Below are 18,088 nucleotides of genomic sequence, written 5' to 3'. Positions count from 1 at the left end.
ATGCCTGGTATATATAAAAACCACCCTAGATCTCCAATCTGGTATTGAGTACATCTACAAAGAGCCTACAAGGAGAAAGAGCCTTGGCCTGGGAATTGGGCCAAACCTGAGCTCTAATCTTGGTCTCCAATGATAACATCCACTTCTTAATTCTTTTTATAGTTTAAACTGTACAGAGTGTGCTCATATATAACTTGTCACTTAAACTGCAGAACAACTTTGTGGGTAAACTGAGGCTCGGGAGAAGATGGAATTCACCCAAGGGAAGAGTCAATAACAGATTTAAGGGTCGAACATCATTAATTTCTTTTTTTTTTTTTTTTTTTTTGAGACAGAGTCTCGCTCTGTCACCCAGGCTGGAGTGCAGTAGCGCAATCTCAGCTCACTGTAATCTCTGCCTTCTGGGTTCAAGCGATTCTCCTGCACAGCTTCCCGAGTGGCTGGGATTACAGGAATGTGCCAACACACCCAGCTAATTTTTGTATTTTTAGTAAAGATGGAATTTTGCCATTTTGGCCAGGCTGGTCTCAAACTCCTGACCTCAGCCCACCTCGTCCTCTCAAAAGTGCTAGGATTACAGGTGTAAGCCACCGTGCCCAGCCAATTCTAAAACCCAACTAAGTCCATCACTGTTCTCACCTGAGCCACAACTGCCTGCTCTAGCTAGTTTTGCCTCTGCAAAGAGACCAACATGAGTCTGAACCCCAGCTCTACCACAATGTCCAGTGGAGGAACCCTGGGTAACTTCAGCTTCCACCACTTTACTTGTAGACAATACTGTTATATCCCTTACAGACTATTGAGAGGATTAAATGAACACATTATCTAATATTCAATACATAGTTATCACTTTCATCAAATGCAATGTCTACATACTTTGAAATTTTTCTAATAAAATACAAAATTAAAGTTACCTGTGGTTATTTATTTAGACAGACTATACCTAAGAGGAGAAAATAGTATCTTTCCTTAAAAACTTTGGCCAGACATACTGAAGAATATAGTATTTGCTCTCAGAGATCCTGGAATGTTGCTGAAAAACAGTTGGGTCATTGAACTATACTTGTTCAAACAGTACAGTTTTAAATGCCAACCCAAAATGCCACCTTAAAGGAGGCAGTTTAAACAGGATTGTCCCTGTGATCAGTAAGCTGTAAATTCACTCTACTCATTTTCCCCTCAGATTCAGGAACTTGGGGCTGAAGGTCATCCAGTCTAACCTCTAGTTATCCAATAAAAGATCCCTGCCCAATATCCCAAATAGATGGGCAATGAGTCTTTACATTTTTAAAATACTTCCAATGATTGATAATTTGTCACTTTTTGAGGCAGCTCACCCCATTGTTGCACAGCTCTAACTAAATTTCTTGCTCAGAGAAGCAAAAATCTGCCACCCCATAACTTCGACCCACTAGTCCTATTCCCTGGAAGGATCCCAAGACAATTCTTAGTATTTCTTCAATATGAGAGGCCTTCAAATGTCCAAAAACAAGTACCTTTTGAAAACCACTACAACAAAACCCCATGCTACCTCCAGCCATAACTTAGACCACTCATATCCCAGTTCCTTAACCCTTCCACGTATCACATTGTTTCAAAGCACCACCTTCTCTTGGTTGCTCACTAGTTTGGCTATTGGCCATCTTAAAATATGACAGTTCAGGCATTATCCAATTATAAATGTAACCCAAATTACAGGAACTTCCTCAACACCCCTGCCACGCAAGTGGCCATGGTGAGCATGCAGTCCAACTAAAAATCCCAGATCTTTTTTCAAAAAGTGCTGTCAAGTTGAGTCTTTCCACACCTTTCCTTCTGCAAATTGAAATGCTGCGATTTAACGTTTATTACAGTTCAATTTCATCTCGTTGATTTAAGCCTATCTTCCAACCTGCTAAAGATTGTTTTGAATCTTGATTCTGTCATCTATGTCATCTACAAATCTAATAAGTACTCACTTTTGTTTCATTATATAAACCCTTGACAAAAATGTTAGACTTGGAACACAGTGTGTTTAGGAATGAAATCACTGGCTTTCACAGTGCAACCACTTTCAGGATAGAACACAGAATCATTCTCTGTCAGTAAGTTTAGAACAGGAAATTGATCTTTCCAAAGTAAAATGGTTTCAGGCAAAATTTCATTAGAAGATATTTCACTGTATCCAAGTAATTATTTAATCTTTCATCATTTATTCAGGATGAATCACAACTAATTTAATTTGACTGCACAAAATACAACTGCAGAAAGTAGAAGAGGTCACAGGAAAAGTGCCCAATATTGCCAAGTTGCTTTTAGTTGATTTGGTTACACAGGCAAATGAACATACATTAAAACAAAATGCGTAGCCAGGCATAGTGGCTCACACCTGTAATCCCAGCACTTTGGGAGGCCAAGGCAGGTGGATCACCCAAGGTCAGGAGTTCAAGACCAGCCTGGCCAACATGGTAAAACCCCGTCTCCACTAAAAATACAAAAAATTAGCGAAGCATGGTGGCACGCGCCTATAATCCCAGCTACTCAGGAGGCTAAGGCAGGAGAATCACTTGAACCCAGGAGACAGAGGTTGCAGTGAATCAAGTTTATACCATTGCACTCCAGCCTCAGCAACAAGAGTGAAACTCCATCTCAAAAAAAAAACGAAAAACAAAAACAAAGTGTGTTTCATAACAAATAGATACCCAAAATATACCTTCATGACAAGCTTTTCCCACAATCTTTTTTTTTTTTTTTTTTGAGACAGAGTCTTGCTCTTGTCGCCCAGGCTGGAGTGCAATGGCATGATCTCGGCTCACTGCAATCTTCGCCTCCCGGGTTCAAGCAATTCTCCCACCTCAGCCTCCCAAGTAGCTGGGATTACAGGCGCCCACCACCACGCCCAGCTAATTTTTGAATTTTTAGTAGAGACGGGGTTTCGCCATGTTGGCCAGGCTGGACTCAAACTCCTGATCTCGTGATCCACCCACCTCGGCCTCCCAAAGTGTTGGGATTACAGGCGTGAGCCACTGCACCCAGCCCACAAATCTTTACCCACAATCATTTATATCCATAAAATAATTGTTTATATCCATTACCAACACATTTCAATAAGACTGTCATTTTATACCTTAAAAATGTAATAAAATAAGGGAAGGTACCAGAATTGGAACTTCAAACGTTTTAACAGTCCATGACAAAAATGGAGATTATCCAGGTCTTCAGGCAAATCTGCCAAAAGAAAAAAGGAAATGTTCATTTGGACATAAGGACATCCTTAAATTCAGCAATCATCCATGTATCTCCACAACCATTCAAGACAAACAGCTCCAATGAGTTATTATACTACATTTGGTGACATAATAATTCTTTCAGACCACTGAAGGATTCTTATAAACATGGAACTTGAGACAGAAAATGAAGCCCCAAGGACCCAGCCAAGTGCCTAAAGAAGTAAATTTCATCCGTAAGCCCAGACCTGTTCAAATTTTAAAAATCAGGTTTGTGATAGATTCCTAAGAAAAAATCTCATCGTGGAAAAACAAAAACAAAAACAAAAACCCACTACTACTCAAATAGCCAAACAGATATAACATTTATCGGAAAAAAAAGATAGTCAAAAGTTGTTTTAAGGTCAGCATTCACGTTCCTGGGCAGCATTCACTGTTTGTCCCAAAGGCCGCCAGGCACCTAGGTACTGAATGGACTACCCAGATATGACCAATAAGCTCACCTACAAGAAAAACGTACCAGTTTACATAATAGTAAATATGTATTGACACAAGTCACATTTTAGGACAGCAGTGATTATTTTTACTTGAAAAGCAAAAAATAAATTTAAAAGAACAATTGTGAATAATTGCATTTTCATCTTATGTAAAACAATCAAGGAACCTTGGATCCTCCTTCTCCCCACCCCCAGCCACGACACACATCCCACTCCTCAATTTAATCTCAAAATTAGCTCTCATCTGACACCAACCAACAGAGTTAATTAGGCAGAAGCAGATGTAACTCAGTAGCTCTTTGCTACAAGCAGAATCAGTGTTTAAAAAAAAAAAAATACACAGCTAGGAGAGGAACAAAATCAGAAGTCTCTTATCTGTAGCCAATTCTCAACTAAACACATGTATATTATCCACTTTGTATATTATCCACTGCAAATTTTTTAATCTTAGGCTGATTTGTTTCCAACATCCCACTGGCCCCACTGTAAATTCGTATAAGCAAGAGAATAGATTGAAAACCAATTTCATTTTAGCCTAAGCAGTATCTAACTGGAAAGACAAATCCACAGGAAAAAAAAACGCATAATTCATTCAAAAGCCAAATAGGAATGATTTTTTTTTTCCTGATTTGGAATTATCCACACCATTTCTCTTTTTCAGAGCACGGGGATTTGTTTCACATGTAGATAGGACATTCTATCACAAGCGAAAACCCTAAAATCATTATTCTCTTTTCATTTTTTTCTATAAAAACTTGAAAGTTAGATTAAAAGGCTATCAAAAAGGTAGCAAATCATCCTAAATTAATTCTGGGGATTTATGCTACATCAAATTAAATTATTCTATTTTCTAAGGTTGTGAATCATTTTATTTTTAACTACAAAATATCAGTAAATTATATGGTTGTATCATACAGTCTTATAATATAACACTATTTACATCATTCATTATAAATATTCTAAACATATCTAGAGAAATGCTTAGTCCAGCACTGAGCTTTTAGCTTCACTGGTATTACATAAACATCAACACTATTCAGAAATATTCATGTCAGCATAAGAAGAGTCAAAATATCCTGGATCATAAGTATTATGCGAGGCCTCCTCTAAGCTTTTACTAAAGCTGTGTGTGTTGTTTCAAAATCAATGTCATAACACTCGAGTCATGAGATTATGGATGAGCCAAAAAACAGTGGTAGAAAAAAACAAAGATTAATAACAGAGTTTACACTTTTGTCATCCTGAGTTTTACTTGCTAACAGTTATTTTTAACTCTTTTACTTTCATAAGCTCCTGGCTTTTTCTTTCTTTTTTTTTTCCCCAAAGGGATCGCTGTCGGAAAACCTGGATTTTTTCAAAGCCCATTGTGTAACTGAGTGAGCATCCACAAATCTAAGCAGTATCTTCCAAAACAGAACAGAACTGTTTAGGGGAAGGGACCTTGACTTATTTTTCTTCTATCAGCATACAGCTCAGGTTATTGGCAGAATTGCTCAAAATAGTGTCCTTGGTTAACAAATATCTGTTGTCTGACAACATCAAACGCCATCCATATGGTGATATTTGTTATCTTTCAAATCCTGGATTCATCTATTTCCTCTGAAATCAATGCTTCAGGCCCAAAACATGTGAACTGGGAGGTGAGGTTATAAATACTAATCAAAGAAAAACCAACAAATATTTAGCGAGCTGATGCTCCCTGCATGCAGCCCTGTGGTAGGTACTATGGGGAATACAAAGCAAAGCTAGAGACAGAACATATAAGAAGCAATTAAGAAATAACAAAGCACTGTTTGGCAGTTACTCAAAAAGTTAAACACAGAATTACCATATGGTTCTGTAATTCCATTTCTAGGTATAGACTCAAAAGAACTAAGAACAGATACTCAAACAAGTACACATACACTCATGTTCATAACAAAACTATTCACAATAGCCAAAAGGTGTAAACAGCCCAAATGTCCATCAACAGATGAACAGATAAACAAAATGTGGTATATCCATACACTAGAATACTATACAACCATAAAAAGCAATGAAGTTTCGATATATGCTACTACAATGTGGATGGACCCCAAACACGTTATGCTGTGAAAGAAGCCAGACACAAAAGGCCACACATCATATAATTTCATTCATACGAGACATCCAGAATAGAAAATGCATAGACAAAACATAGATCGGTGGAGTCTCAGGGACATATCTAGAGAAACTGCTTAATGGGTAAGGGGTTTTATTTGGGATCAATAGAAATGTTTTGGAACTTGATAGTGGCCGTGGTGACACAACACTGAATGTACTAAATGCCACTGATTTGTTCACTTTTTAATGGTTTTTTCATTTTATGTTATGTGAGTTTCACCTCAATAAATTGTTTTTAAAAAAAAGAAATAACAAAGCACTAAACTATAATAATAATAATACCAACCATTTCCTGACACCTACTGTGGTCCAGGTACTTTACATAGATTATCAGTAAACCTTAAAACAACCCTGTAAGGTAGCATTGTTGTTTTTACAAAAGGAAAACAGGCTTGACTTAACCAAGATCTCAGAGCCATTAAGTCATGAAGGATTTTAATTCAGATGCCAAAGCCCAAACTCTTTCTGTCTCTCCAGAGGTTTTCAAACTAGGCTCTTTGGATCTCTTGTGACAAGGGGTTACTTTGGGTATTTTCAGGTACTCCTTGTGGGTTAAACTTTGGGCCATCGCAGCACCTTGAACCCAACAGTGCAGCTCCACTTTAACTGTTTTACGTATATTGGTCTTCCCCATAAGATTCGCTTTAAAGAAAGTGTTCCTCTGATTACAGAAGGAAGAAGTCTGGAAACAACTGTGACTATACTACCTTGCTGAAACCATGTGAAAGATGGATGAACATCTCTTCGATGGATGGGACTGAAACTGGACCTTGAAAAATAATGCTGAGCCTGGATAAGTGCCCCACCGTCCCTCTGCCCAAATTCAAATCCTTCATGGCCCAGTGCAAACAACAACTTCTCAAAAGCCCAAACATCTTTGTCTAACAGGAAGCTTTTAGCTTTTTTACTGTTTTGACATTCATTTCCCACTTTGTATCATGCTCACTTGTGTATTAACCTTGTCGCCCCTACTAGACTGTAAAATTCTTAAAAAACAGGATTCATGCTTGATTTATCTTTGTATACCCTAAGATTTCCCAAGACCACAACTTGATCATAAGAGGGTTTCAATGCCTATTTGCTAAATAAATGTATCAGGGAATGACTGAAGGAAATCAAAGTGAAATAACAGAAGCTAAGAATGAGCTGTCAAACAAAAGGGACACCAAGTCCATGTGCCTGACTAGAACAGGTACATGCTCAAAAGAGATAAAGAAATTAAGTTGGGCCAGGCACAATGGCTCATGCCTCTAATCCCAGCACTTTGGGAAGTCAAGGCAGGAGGATTACTTGAGGCCAGGAGCTCGAGACAAGCCTAGGCAACACAGCAAGACCCCACCTCTACAAAAATAAAAAATTAGGTGGGTGTGGTGGTGTACACCTGTAGACCCAGCTACTTGGGAGACTGAGGCAAGAGGATCTCTTGAGCCGCCCAGGAGGTTGAGGCTACAGTAGGCTATGATTGTGCCACTGCTCTCCAGCCTAGGCAACTGAGCAAGACTCTGTCTCTAGAAAAGACAAATATAATTAAAAAATAAAAAACAGAAATAGGCCAGGCACAGTGGCTCACACCTGTAATCCTAGCACTTTGGGAGGCCAAGGCGGGCAGATCACGAGGTCAGGAGATTGAGACCATCCTGGCCAACATGGTGAAACTCCATCTCTGCTAAAATACAAAAAATTAGCCAGGCGTGGTGGTGTGTGCCTGTGGTCCCAGCTACTCGGGAAGCTGAGGCAGGGGAATTGCTTGAACCCCGGAGGCAGAGGATGCAGTGAGCCGAGATCGCGCCACTGCACTCCAGCCTGGCAACAGAGCCAGAATCCATCTCAAAAAAAAAAAAAAAAAACAGAAATAAAGTTGGCTGTGAAAAAAGCCAAGCTGTGGTGTGTGAATGTGACAGATGAATAGGAATCCACTGCAGGAGCAGGTGACACCATAATGCACAGGGAAGGGCATGCACATACACACACAAACCTGTTGAATGTTTGAATCACTCCGGCAATAGTATCCATCTACTCTGGAGAGAAGGGTGATTGAAGGAAAAAACAAAAGCAACCAGTATTTCATCTCTCCAAACATCAATCTTGTTCAACTTATATTTATGAGCCTAACTCAGCAGCAAGCCCAGAGCAGGCACTCAATAAAACATTAGTTGAACTGAATATTTAATTCCCCATCTTTTTAGAGTAACACTAAGTTCTTTCCCACTACTCATTAACAAAGAGTTTTCAATTCATAAGCTAATAATGTTTTCCAAGGATTTCTAAGAGGCTAAATCACCATAAAAATTATCATTTCAACTAATACATATTATATTAATTGCAAGTTTAATTTTTCATGTCATGCTCTCCTAGTTGACAATATCCTTGTTATGTCATTAAACTATAATTGTGTAAATGTGATCAACAAACAATAACTGAACCATCAATAAACTATTATGGCTTCCATAATCCCTAGCAAAGATTAGTTTCAACATCATCATCATAAATTAGTAGAGACAGGTCCCAGATCTCCTGGTGAAACCCATGAATTAGGTTTGCACAGTTATCCCTGCATTTAAGTGCTCAATAGTTTCAGTCTCTAAAATTTAATCACACCGTTAGGAACCTCACAGGAAATGTGATCCCTTGTAAAACAGAGGAATTTAGAGACAAGATGAAAAGTCATTTGAAATCATCAGGCCTTTGGAGCCAGGGTACACTGATTAGTAATGATGTATTTTAACTAGGCACTTTCACTTAAGAAATAATCAACTAAATTTAGAGTGTCTTTTTTTGGCATTTAAAAATTCCTATTCAATCCTAGATTTCTCCCTAATTACAAATTAGCTTTAGTTGGTTTTTGATGACAAAGACTGAGAATAATGTATTAAGGAAAAAAATGTGATTTTTTATTTTTATTTTTTTTGAGACAGAGTCTCACCCTGTTGCCCAGGCTGGAGTGCAATGGCGCGATCTCGGCTCAGTGCAACCTCCACCTCCCGGGTTCAAACGATTGTCCTGCCCCAGCCTTCTGAGTAGCTGGGATTACAGGCACATGCCACCATGCCATTGTTTGTTTGTTTGTTTGTTTTATTTTTAGTAGAGACAGGGTTTTACCATGTTGGCCAGGCTGGTCTCGAACTCCTGACCTCATGATCCAGCCGCCTGAGCCTCCCAAAGTGCTGGGATTACAGGCATGAGACATCGCGCTCGGCCAAAAAATGTGGTTTTTAAAAAACTTTTTAAAATAGAGATACAAGGCCAGGCTCGGTGGCTCATGCCTATAATCCCAGCACTTTGGCAGGCCAAGGCAGGTGGATCACCTGAGGTCAGTTTGAGACCAGCCTGGCCAACATGGTAAAACCCCATCTCTACTAAATACAAAAAATTAGCAGGCGTGGTGGCGCATGCCTATAATCCCAGCTCTTTGGGAGGTTCAGGCAGGAGAATCACTTGAACCCAGGAGGCGGAGGTTGCAGTGAGCCAAGATTACACCATTGCACTCCAGCCTGGGCAACGAGAGCAAAACTGTATCTCAACAAAATAAATAAGATAAAATAAAGATACCAAAAAATCTAAATAAATAAATAAAAATAGAGGCGGGGGCCTCACTATGTTGCCCAGGCATGTCTTGAACTCCAGGGCTCAAGGGATCCTTTCACTGTAGCCTCCCAGAGTAGTGGGATTACAGGCATGAGCCACTGCACCTGACTGAGAAAAATCTGACATCTTAACTTTTTTATGATTCTTTTGAAAAATAGATTATTACAGGATTCTTTGTTAACTGTATTACAGATGTCTTCAGACCAGATATCCAGATACCCTGAAAAATTCAGGTTCCCTTGAGAGTTTCATAAATATTATAGCTCTACTCTAAAAAATAAGCACATGTACCCATATACACTGGTATACATTTTCAAGGGTTAACAGACATTCTGTCATCCACCCATGGACCACTTAAGGTCCACTGGCTATATACAGAGAGGTATTTTATCCAGGTTCACAACAGTTAGCTTTGTGTGCTTTAGTTAAGACATGTTACATCAAGAGTAAGAAAGTTATTCTTTTTGGTTTTGGATGTTATCAAAAAACAGGTTTCTGACATTTTAATCAACAAGTAGGTGTGCTGTGATGGGAAGTATCAGAGTCAGGGATCCAGTCCCCATTCTGCTAGCTACCTAGGCTAGGGGATATTGGACATGTTACTAAATCAATCTAAGTCTCTGTTTTCTCTTCTGTAAAAATGAGAATACGTCTCTGTTTTACAGAACCGTTAAGAGGAATCACTGAGATAACAAATATGAAAGCAGCAAGGATGATGGCAGACACATAGCAGGAACACAATAAAATGCTAGCTCATAACAGGAAAAAGGGCAATACAGTCAGCTGGAGACCTGTAAAATCTAATCTGGCTGAACTTCTGTCTATATGACCATTTTCTCCTAAGAGACAGAAGTCAGCACCTGGCTCTTAGTTATAGCCGCAGAGAAGTAAAAATTCAAGACAGAGAATAGAAGAAAGTGAAGGAAAGCAAAAATAGATTGTAATGGTGACGCTGGGGTCAAGAAGAGTGTATTTTACTCCTAGTTATACATTGTTTAAGGTCAACAAAGCTTTTAAAAGATAGTACTGCATAGGAGAATATCTTCTTGACCTCAGGGTAGGAAAAGTCTTAAAACAAGACACAAAAGGCACTAACCATAAAGTAAAGACCAATAAATTTGTCTCCATTAAAATTAAGAACTTCTGTTCATTAAAAGACACCATAAAGAGAGTGAAAAGGCAAGCCACAGTATTTGCAACATACACACATGACAAAGGACTTGTATTCACAGTAAATAAAGAACTTCTAAACAGCAATAAAAGATACAATGCCCAACTTTTAAAAGCAGAGTGGAAAAGACTTGAACAGAACGTTATAAATGAGGCTATCTAAATGGCTAAAAAAGCATACGAAGAGCTGGCCAGGCGCAGAGGCTCACACTTGTAATCCCAGCACTTTGGGAGGCCGAGACGGGCAGATCAACTGAGATCAGGAGTTCGAAACCAGCCTGTCCAACATGGCAAAACCCCATCTCTACTAAAAATACAAAAAATCAGCCGGTTGTAGCAGCAGGCACCTGTAATCCCAGCAGCTCAGGAGGCTGAGGCAGGAGAATCGCTTGAACCCAGGAAGCAGAGGTTGCAGTGAGCCAAGATCACGCCACTGCACTCCAGCCTGGGCGACAAAAGCGAAACTCCGTCTCAAAAAAAAAAAAAAAAAAATCCATATATATGAAGAGCTGTGCAATCTGATTACTAATCAGGTAAGTGCAAAATTTACCATATTGGCTAAAATTATAAAAGCTAAAAAGGCTGAGATTGGAGAGGGCGAGAAGCAAGGGAATTCATATACTGCTGGAGGGAGTGTAACCTGGTACAATACTTTAGGAGAGTTTGGGACTTAGTGAAGATGAAGACAAGTATACCTTATGACTTGGTGACCATACAATTCATCATCTAAACCTAGATACTTTTGAAAACTAAAAGTGTTACAGTTACACTGGGAAAATAAGCAAAAACCAGGACAAATGGTCACCCTAGCTATAAACCGGCAATTTTATTCCTAGGTGTACACCTTAGAGAAACTTGTGCACATGGGCACCAGATGACAGGTATAGGAATGCTCATAGCAGCTTTGTTCACAATTGCCCCAAACTTGAAACAACTCAAATATTCGGCAACAATGGAATGGATGATACGAAAATTGGTGTATTCCCTTTCTGGGGTCTGCGAGAAGACAGCTATCAGAAGATCATGGGAGTCCTATAAAAAGGTGCTTAAAGGTGCTTTGGAAATGCAAATTAAGGCATTACAGGCAAGAAATATTCCATCACCCCACTTCTCCCATCCATGCATCATTTACCATTCTGCAACAAAGACTGACCACTACAGCTCACACATCCCTACTTACATAAAATATTTCTTTTTTTCTTTTTTTTTGAGACAGAGTCTCGCTCTGTCACCAGGCTGGAGTGCAGTGGTGCAATCTCGGCTCACTGCAACCTCTGCCTCCCAAGTTCAAGTGATTTGCCTGCCTCAACCTCCCGAGCAGCTGGGACTACAGGTGCCCGCCACCACGCTCAGCTAATTTTTTGTATTTTTAGTAGAGACAGGGTTTCACCATGTTGGCCAGGATGGTCTTATTTCTTGACCTCATGATCCATCCACCTCGGCCTCCCAAAGTGCTGGGATTACAGGTGTGAGCCACCACACTCGGCCACATAAAACTATTTATTTAATCCCAGCACTCTGGGAGGCTGAGGTGGGTGGATCACCTGAGGTCAGGAGTTTGAGACCAGCCTGGCCTGCATGGCGAAACCCCACCTCTACTAAAAATAAAAAATTAGCTGGGCACATGTCTGTAATCCTAGCTACCTGGGAAGCTGAGGCAGGAGAATCGCCTGAACCCAGGAAGTGGAGGTTGCAGTGAGCCGAGATTGTGCCCCTGCACTCCAGCCTGGACAACAGAGCAAGACTGTCTCAACAAAAAAAAAAAAACTGTTTCCTTTTCTCTCAATACAAATGTAGGCATGTGTAAGCACATGGAAAACTAAGGGTACACCGTAGAGAACTAGGAGACTGAAAGCCAGATCACTTAGTTATGTCTTTTATTAATTGATATGTGAAAGTCCATGAGAGCTTCTGAAACACATTAAAATTATTAAACTTCCTTTCTAATACTCACGCTATTTACCTTTCATTCATGCTGTGCCTCACATCTGACAGTTTCCACCCGATATTCAAAAGCAGTGTGTGAAATAAACACATGCTATAATAGCAATGACATAATATCCAATCTACTCAGAAGCCTAAGTGTGGCTGGTAAGCAAAACTTCCTCTGCCGACCGTGTCATGACCATCAGCCATTCCCTAAATTCCTCCTTTAACGTTAAAATATTCCTCTGTCTCTATCTTTTCTTTTCTTTTTTTTTTTTTAAACCATCACTTCACCTTCCCAACCTTTAACTCTCAGTAGAAGTTCTCGGAAAAGAAGAAACATGTGCATTTTCCTTTCCTTCTTAAAAACATAAAATACTGCCCAAATTCATTTTGATAAATGTGTAAAGAACTTATGAATGGCTGGGCGCGGTGGCTCACGCCTGTAATCCCAGCACTTTGGGAGGCCGAGGCTGAGGCGGGCGGATCACAAGGTCAGGAGTTCGAGACCATCCTGGCTAACACGGTGAAACCCCGTTTCTACTAAATATACAAAAAAATTAGCCGGGCGTGGTGGCGGGTGCCTGTAGTCCCAGCTACTCCGGAGGCTGAGGCAGGAGAATGGCATGAACCCAGGAGGCGGAGCTTGCAGTGAGCCAAGATGGCGCCACTGCACTCCAGCCTGGGCGACAGACTGAGACTCCGACTCAAAAAAAAAAAATAATAACTTATGAATAAGAAAAAAATAGAGTGTTTTATTTCAAGGCTATGCCAAAAAATCTAGGGTATACAAGTAACACAGGAAGAATGCACTTAAAAAAAAAAACACAAAAAAAACCTTCCTGGGGCCCCATAGAACTAAGACTGTTCGAACACAACTAATTTCCATTTGCTACTTCCACCTTCTGTCCATATAGGAGGGGTCTTCATATGCTCTACCCTGAATTTCCTTGGTACCTCCAACCCCAAACATACTTGGTTCATTGGTCTTCATTTCCTATTTCCTACATCTGTAATTCTTTATCACTACTCCTTCACAACTTCTGTCTAATACTCTCTTTAAGACGTCCCAACACCTTCTACCCATTAGAGGGCTTCAACTCCTTCATGGGGCATAGGACACCATTTGTAATCTAACCCCTCCTCTGCCTTTGCCTGGTCATCTCCTACCACTCCCTGCACTCTGCCCATAGCAAAGTACTAGCAAATTCAAAGCTATGCAAAATGTCCTATCCCAAGGTATGGTGCATGTCTCTTCCTGGGATACCCTGCTGCCCGACACTCCCTTGAAGACTCCAGACCAAGTTTAACATAATGAATCCAGCCTATCACGGGTCGCCATAGCTCACGTCTGTAATCCCATCACTCAGGTAGGCAGATCACTTGAGGCCAGGAGTTCGAGACCAGCCTGGGCAACATAGTGAGACCCTTTTCTCATTTTTATAAAAAATAATAAATAAATACAGTCTATCAAACAACTTGTCTCCCAAACTAACACCTTTCTTTGCCCCATCCTCACCCCTGGCACAGTCCACCAAATCACATTCACTCAAAATTACTATACAGCTCCACTCACTTTCTTCACAGCTGCCGCCTTGTCCCACCCCTACCAATCCCTTGACCCCAGATTTTCTGCCACAGATTTATTTTGCAAGTTCTAAACAGCCTCTCTCCCCTCCCTTCATATTTAAGTTTGCTCTGCTGTCTTAGCATCATCTTTCAGAAACTCTCCCAAGCACAACCATCCCATCCTTCCACGTTTTTAAAAATACTTCATACCCCAAAGCTAGCAAACCTCCTTCTTATTCCAACATGCCGATCCACCCAGATACCTCTTTCCCGTCACTGCAATCGTACCTGCTCCTCACATGCGCCTCAATGCCTCCCCAAACCCAACACTCTGCACCGCTTCAACTCTACTCCACCTCCACCACACCCAAATCCACCTTCTCTGAGCCCAGACAACTGCAATCTCGCCTTCGGCATCCTCTCACCTGCCCTCACACACCCCTCGGTCCGCCTTCCCACCGCTCCTACCAGTTCACTCCCACTCAGAAATTCCCTCTCAGCCCCCGCCTTCCGACTCCCCGAACCCCGCCCCCACCCGATCCCGCCCCGCCCCCTCCGCCCCCGAGCCCCGCCCCTTGCCCTAGAGGCCCTGCCGAGGGGCGGGGCCTGTCCCTCCTCCCCTTTCCCCCGCCCCCTACCGTCACGCTCAGGGGCAGCCTGACCCCGAGCGGCCCCGCGGTGACCCTCGCGCAGAGGCCTGTGGGAGGGGCGTCGCAAGCCCCTGAATCCCCCCCGTCTGTTCCCCCCTCCCGCCCAGTCTCCTCCCCCTGGGAACGCGCGGGGTGGGTGACAGACCTGGCTGCGCGCCACCGCCACCGCGCCTGCCGGGGGCGCTGCCGCTGCCTGAGAAAGAAGCCGCGGCTGCCGCCTGGAGGAGGTGCCGTCGCCTCCGCCACCGCTGCCGCCGCCGCCAGGGGTAGGAGCTAAGCCGCCGCCATTTTGTGTCCCCCTGTTGTTGTCGTTGACATGAATCCGACATGACACTGATTACAGCCCAATGGAGTCTCATTAAACCCGAGCCGCGGCACCGCCCCGCCGCTGCTCCATTGGAGGAGACCAAAGACACTTAAGGCCACCCGTTGGCCTACGGGTCTGTCCGTCACGCACTCACTAACCACTCTGCAGCCCATTGGGGCAGGTTCCTGCCGGTCATCTCGCTTCCACATAGACACACCCCTCGACCCATCATTCCCCCCCCTCCGGCACCACCCCGGGGGAGGGTCCACTGCCAGTACCAATCAACAGACCGCTGGGTCCGCCTCTTCCGGGCACCTATTGGTCCAGCCCTTTTTCTCTCTCCTAGATACCGCGCCACCTCTACTTCCACCTACCCGCCCCCTCCACCTCTAGGAAAGGATTGGGTCTACTCGCAGCAGAGGAGCTTGGCCTTATTGGCTGCAGATGACGCCAATCAGGAGGCCTTTTCCCTCTCCCCTCCCCCACTCAACCCCAAACCCCCTAGCCCGCAGCTAAAGTTTGTGTGAGAGCTGATCGCTGGCGGCGGCCGCAGGATTTAGGGGTGGGCGCGGGCGGGCGCGCGCGGGCGGGCACGCGAAGTTAAAATTCGAGGTTCTCAGTCTCCAGCTCCTTCGGCGGAGTGTGCGGACGGGCGCGCCGCCCGGAGCGTTCCATCCCGCCCCCTCCTCCACCCTCTCTCCCGTCCCGTCCCGGGCGACTACTCGCCCGCCCCCTGGCTTGCATCCTTCCCCCCCCAACACATCCCTACCCTGCCAGCCCCAGGCCGGGTGCAGGCAGAACGATGTCGCTGCAGCCTCCTCGCCATCCCATGCCGCGGGGGAGCAAGCCCCTACCCACCGGGCGTGCACCCCCCGGCTCCACACTCGCCCGTGTCTGCAAGCACGTGCACCGTTCGCCGCTGCCTCCGGCCACCCCGATCCCCGGCTAACCTCGCCTGCAGCCCGGCCAATCGCTCGCTGCCCTTTGTTGCTGCAGCCTGGGTCTCCCCGCTGCCTTCCTCAGCCTCCGCCTCGTCCTTTGCCAGCCGCCCGGGTCCGCAGCGCCGCGCTCCCCCCGCCCGGGACCCACCGCCGCCGCCTCCTTCTCCTCCTCCGCCTCCTCCTCCTCGGCTCCGGGCTGCAGCGCACAGAGCCCGAGGCAGCGCCGCCCAGCCCCGCTCCCCCCGCGCCGCCCGCCAGCCCGCCCGGCCTGGCCGGGGGCGCAGCCCGGACCCCGCCCGCTCCAGTCTCCGCCCCGGGGGTACCTGCCTCCGCCCCGGGGGGCTCCTCTCGCCGCCCTCGGGGGAGGGCGGGGACGCTGGTGTCCGCGGGAGGATGGGGACGCCTGGGCCGTTTGGGGCGGGGAGTGTGCCCGCTGGGGCTGGGACTGAGGTGCGGTCCTCGCCAACGCGCCCCCCCTCCCGTCGCTGTGGGCCCCAAACTTAGTCCTTCGCCCAGGCTTTGCGCCCTCGGGCGATCGCGGCAGTTTTGGGGTGGGGGACGCCTCGGGAGCTGTGTCTACCCTGATCGGGAGGAAGAGGGAGCAGTGACATTCAGCGACTGCGGACAGGGCACGGCGGCGGCATCCTTGGGTGGGAGTGGGGATGTCAGACGCGGGCTGGAGAGGGAAGCTGCCCCCCAGGATGCCCTCTCCCTGCCTGCGAGGAGCTGGCGAGCTCAGCCGCGTTCTGGGTGCTTTCTTGGGCGGTGCAGGCGAATGGTAGAGGGGCTGAGGCGGGAGGGGGGCGGGGAAGACCGCTGGGGGGGCCCTTCCCCCCCTCTCTTTTAGCCAGCGCTCTAAGGAAGGCTGATGGCGAAGTTCGGTTTTCCAGTCTTCCTCTGGGCCCCCCGAGTTCCTGAGGCCCACTTGAGGGAGACTGGGGGCTCCTCTGGCCGCCCAGGCGAGGCCACTCTGACGCTGCCCACATGCCTCCCAGAGCTCTCTGGACTCTGAAGAGAGCGCCCCTGGTTCTTTCCGGAGGTGAATGGGATGCTGGCAAGGGAGACTTCAGAAAATAGGAAAGGTGGTCTGAGAAATGGCTCCTAGAGAGTTTGAGCACGAAGTTTCCCTCCCAGGCGCCATTTCTTTGAGAGGGGGAGGAGAACTATGGCTTTGCAAAAGAACCAAGTTTCAGGCATGGTGGCCTGGGTGGAAAACCACCTGTTGCCTGAAGTCTGTCCCTGGAGTCAGGGCCATCTTGGGCCTGGGCATGGCGATGCAGGGTGCCAGGGAGGGGAGGCCCCAGGCTTCCTGCCCTGGTTGACTCCTGCAGCCTCATGCCACTGACACTGCAGCGGCATCTTCACCTTCCCATTAGAAACCACTGTACAACTAGATAGGTACTTTGTTAGGACAACTTATCTTCGTCCTTATCTCAGACAAAACAAGCAGCACACGCAGCCCGCAGCCCTGTCTTCAAATGCAGACCACAACACACACTTCATTTTGTAAAGATGGTCTGCTGCTTTGGGGTGTGAGCTCCCTCTCCTCCTGAGCTTCTTGGCAGCAAGGTGAGAAAGGAACTTAGACAAAGGGCACAGAGTTGGATGAAAGGATAGAGAAAGGTCGAGGGGGAGCAGAAGAGTTGTAATACTACACTACAAACTGTCACCGGTTCCATTATAAACAGTTTTTATAGGTGTTTTATTACTTGGTTGTTAGTTTTTAAAACACAAACCTCTTTAGATTAAATCTTGGCATTCACAGGCTCAGCCCAGGGAAACAAAACACAGAGAAAACTCCAGCCATCCGCTTGGCTACCTTTGAGTTACATTGCTGATAAAACAAACAGCAGGTTGGGTTTCCTCAGACTCTGTCCCAGCCTCGTTTATTTAGTATCTTCAATAGCTTGCTCAAGGTGAATTTTTACAAACCATTAGTTCATAATTCAGTCTAGTTCATTTAGGTGTTTCGAAGAGAAGGACACTTATAAGGTGTGCTTTTTAATAATGCAGGTGCTGGGATTTTTATTCTCCAAGAAGTTACTAAATAAACTTAAGAATCCTGGCCCACTCTTTATTTAGGCTTTCTGTTCTT

The 18,088-nt window shown here is 44.8% G+C and overlaps 2 protein-coding genes across 4 annotated transcripts in view; one reads left to right on the top strand and one right to left on the bottom strand.

The window, feature by feature from the left end:
• The window catches only part of KAT6B (lysine acetyltransferase 6B), a 207,006-nt gene extending 190,808 nt beyond the window's left edge, over nt 1–16,198 (bottom strand). The window contains exons 1-2 of one of the 3 annotated variants that reach the window (XM_030797859.1): nt 16,003–16,198; nt 3,138–3,207 (exon numbers count right to left, since the gene is read on the bottom strand). The gene's annotated coding sequence lies outside the window, so the exon portion shown is untranslated. Of the gene's footprint in view, nt 1–3,137; nt 3,208–14,890; nt 15,268–16,002 lie in introns of those variants that run through there. The other 2 variants (XM_030797858.1, XM_030797860.1) reach the window with 2 other exon arrangements.
• On the top strand, nt 7,019–13,181 carry LOC105738995 (zinc finger protein 714-like). Its single transcript, XM_030798900.1, has 4 exons — nt 7,019–7,077; nt 7,397–7,462; nt 10,859–10,922; nt 13,101–13,181. Exons 1-4 carry the CDS (start codon nt 7,019–7,021, stop codon nt 13,179–13,181), a joined length of 270 nt encoding a protein of 89 aa, XP_030654760.1.
• Nucleotides 16,199–18,088: the final 1,890 nt, after the last annotated feature.

This window comes from Nomascus leucogenys, chromosome 18 (genome assembly GCF_006542625.1).
Source record: "Nomascus leucogenys isolate Asia chromosome 18, Asia_NLE_v1, whole genome shotgun sequence".
In the NCBI taxonomy this organism is placed as follows: Eukaryota; Metazoa; Chordata; class Mammalia; order Primates; family Hylobatidae; genus Nomascus; species Nomascus leucogenys.
The sequence above is the reverse complement of the archived record's forward strand: the minus strand, read 5'-3'. Positions and strand labels throughout refer to the sequence as shown.

Excerpts from the sequence above, each read along its gene's own strand:
- LOC105738995 (XM_030798900.1), top strand. The coding sequence starts at position 7,019 with ATGTGCCTGACTAGAACAGGTACATGCTCAAAAGAGATAAAGAAATTA. Across the intron at positions 7,463-10,858 it reads CAAGGCGGGCAGATCACGAG|ATCAGGAGTTCGAAACCAGC; the intron begins GTCAGGAGATTG and ends AGATCAACTGAG. Across the intron at positions 10,923-13,100 it reads CTCTACTAAAAATACAAAAA|TGGCGGGTGCCTGTAGTCCC; the intron begins ATCAGCCGGTTG and ends AGCCGGGCGTGG.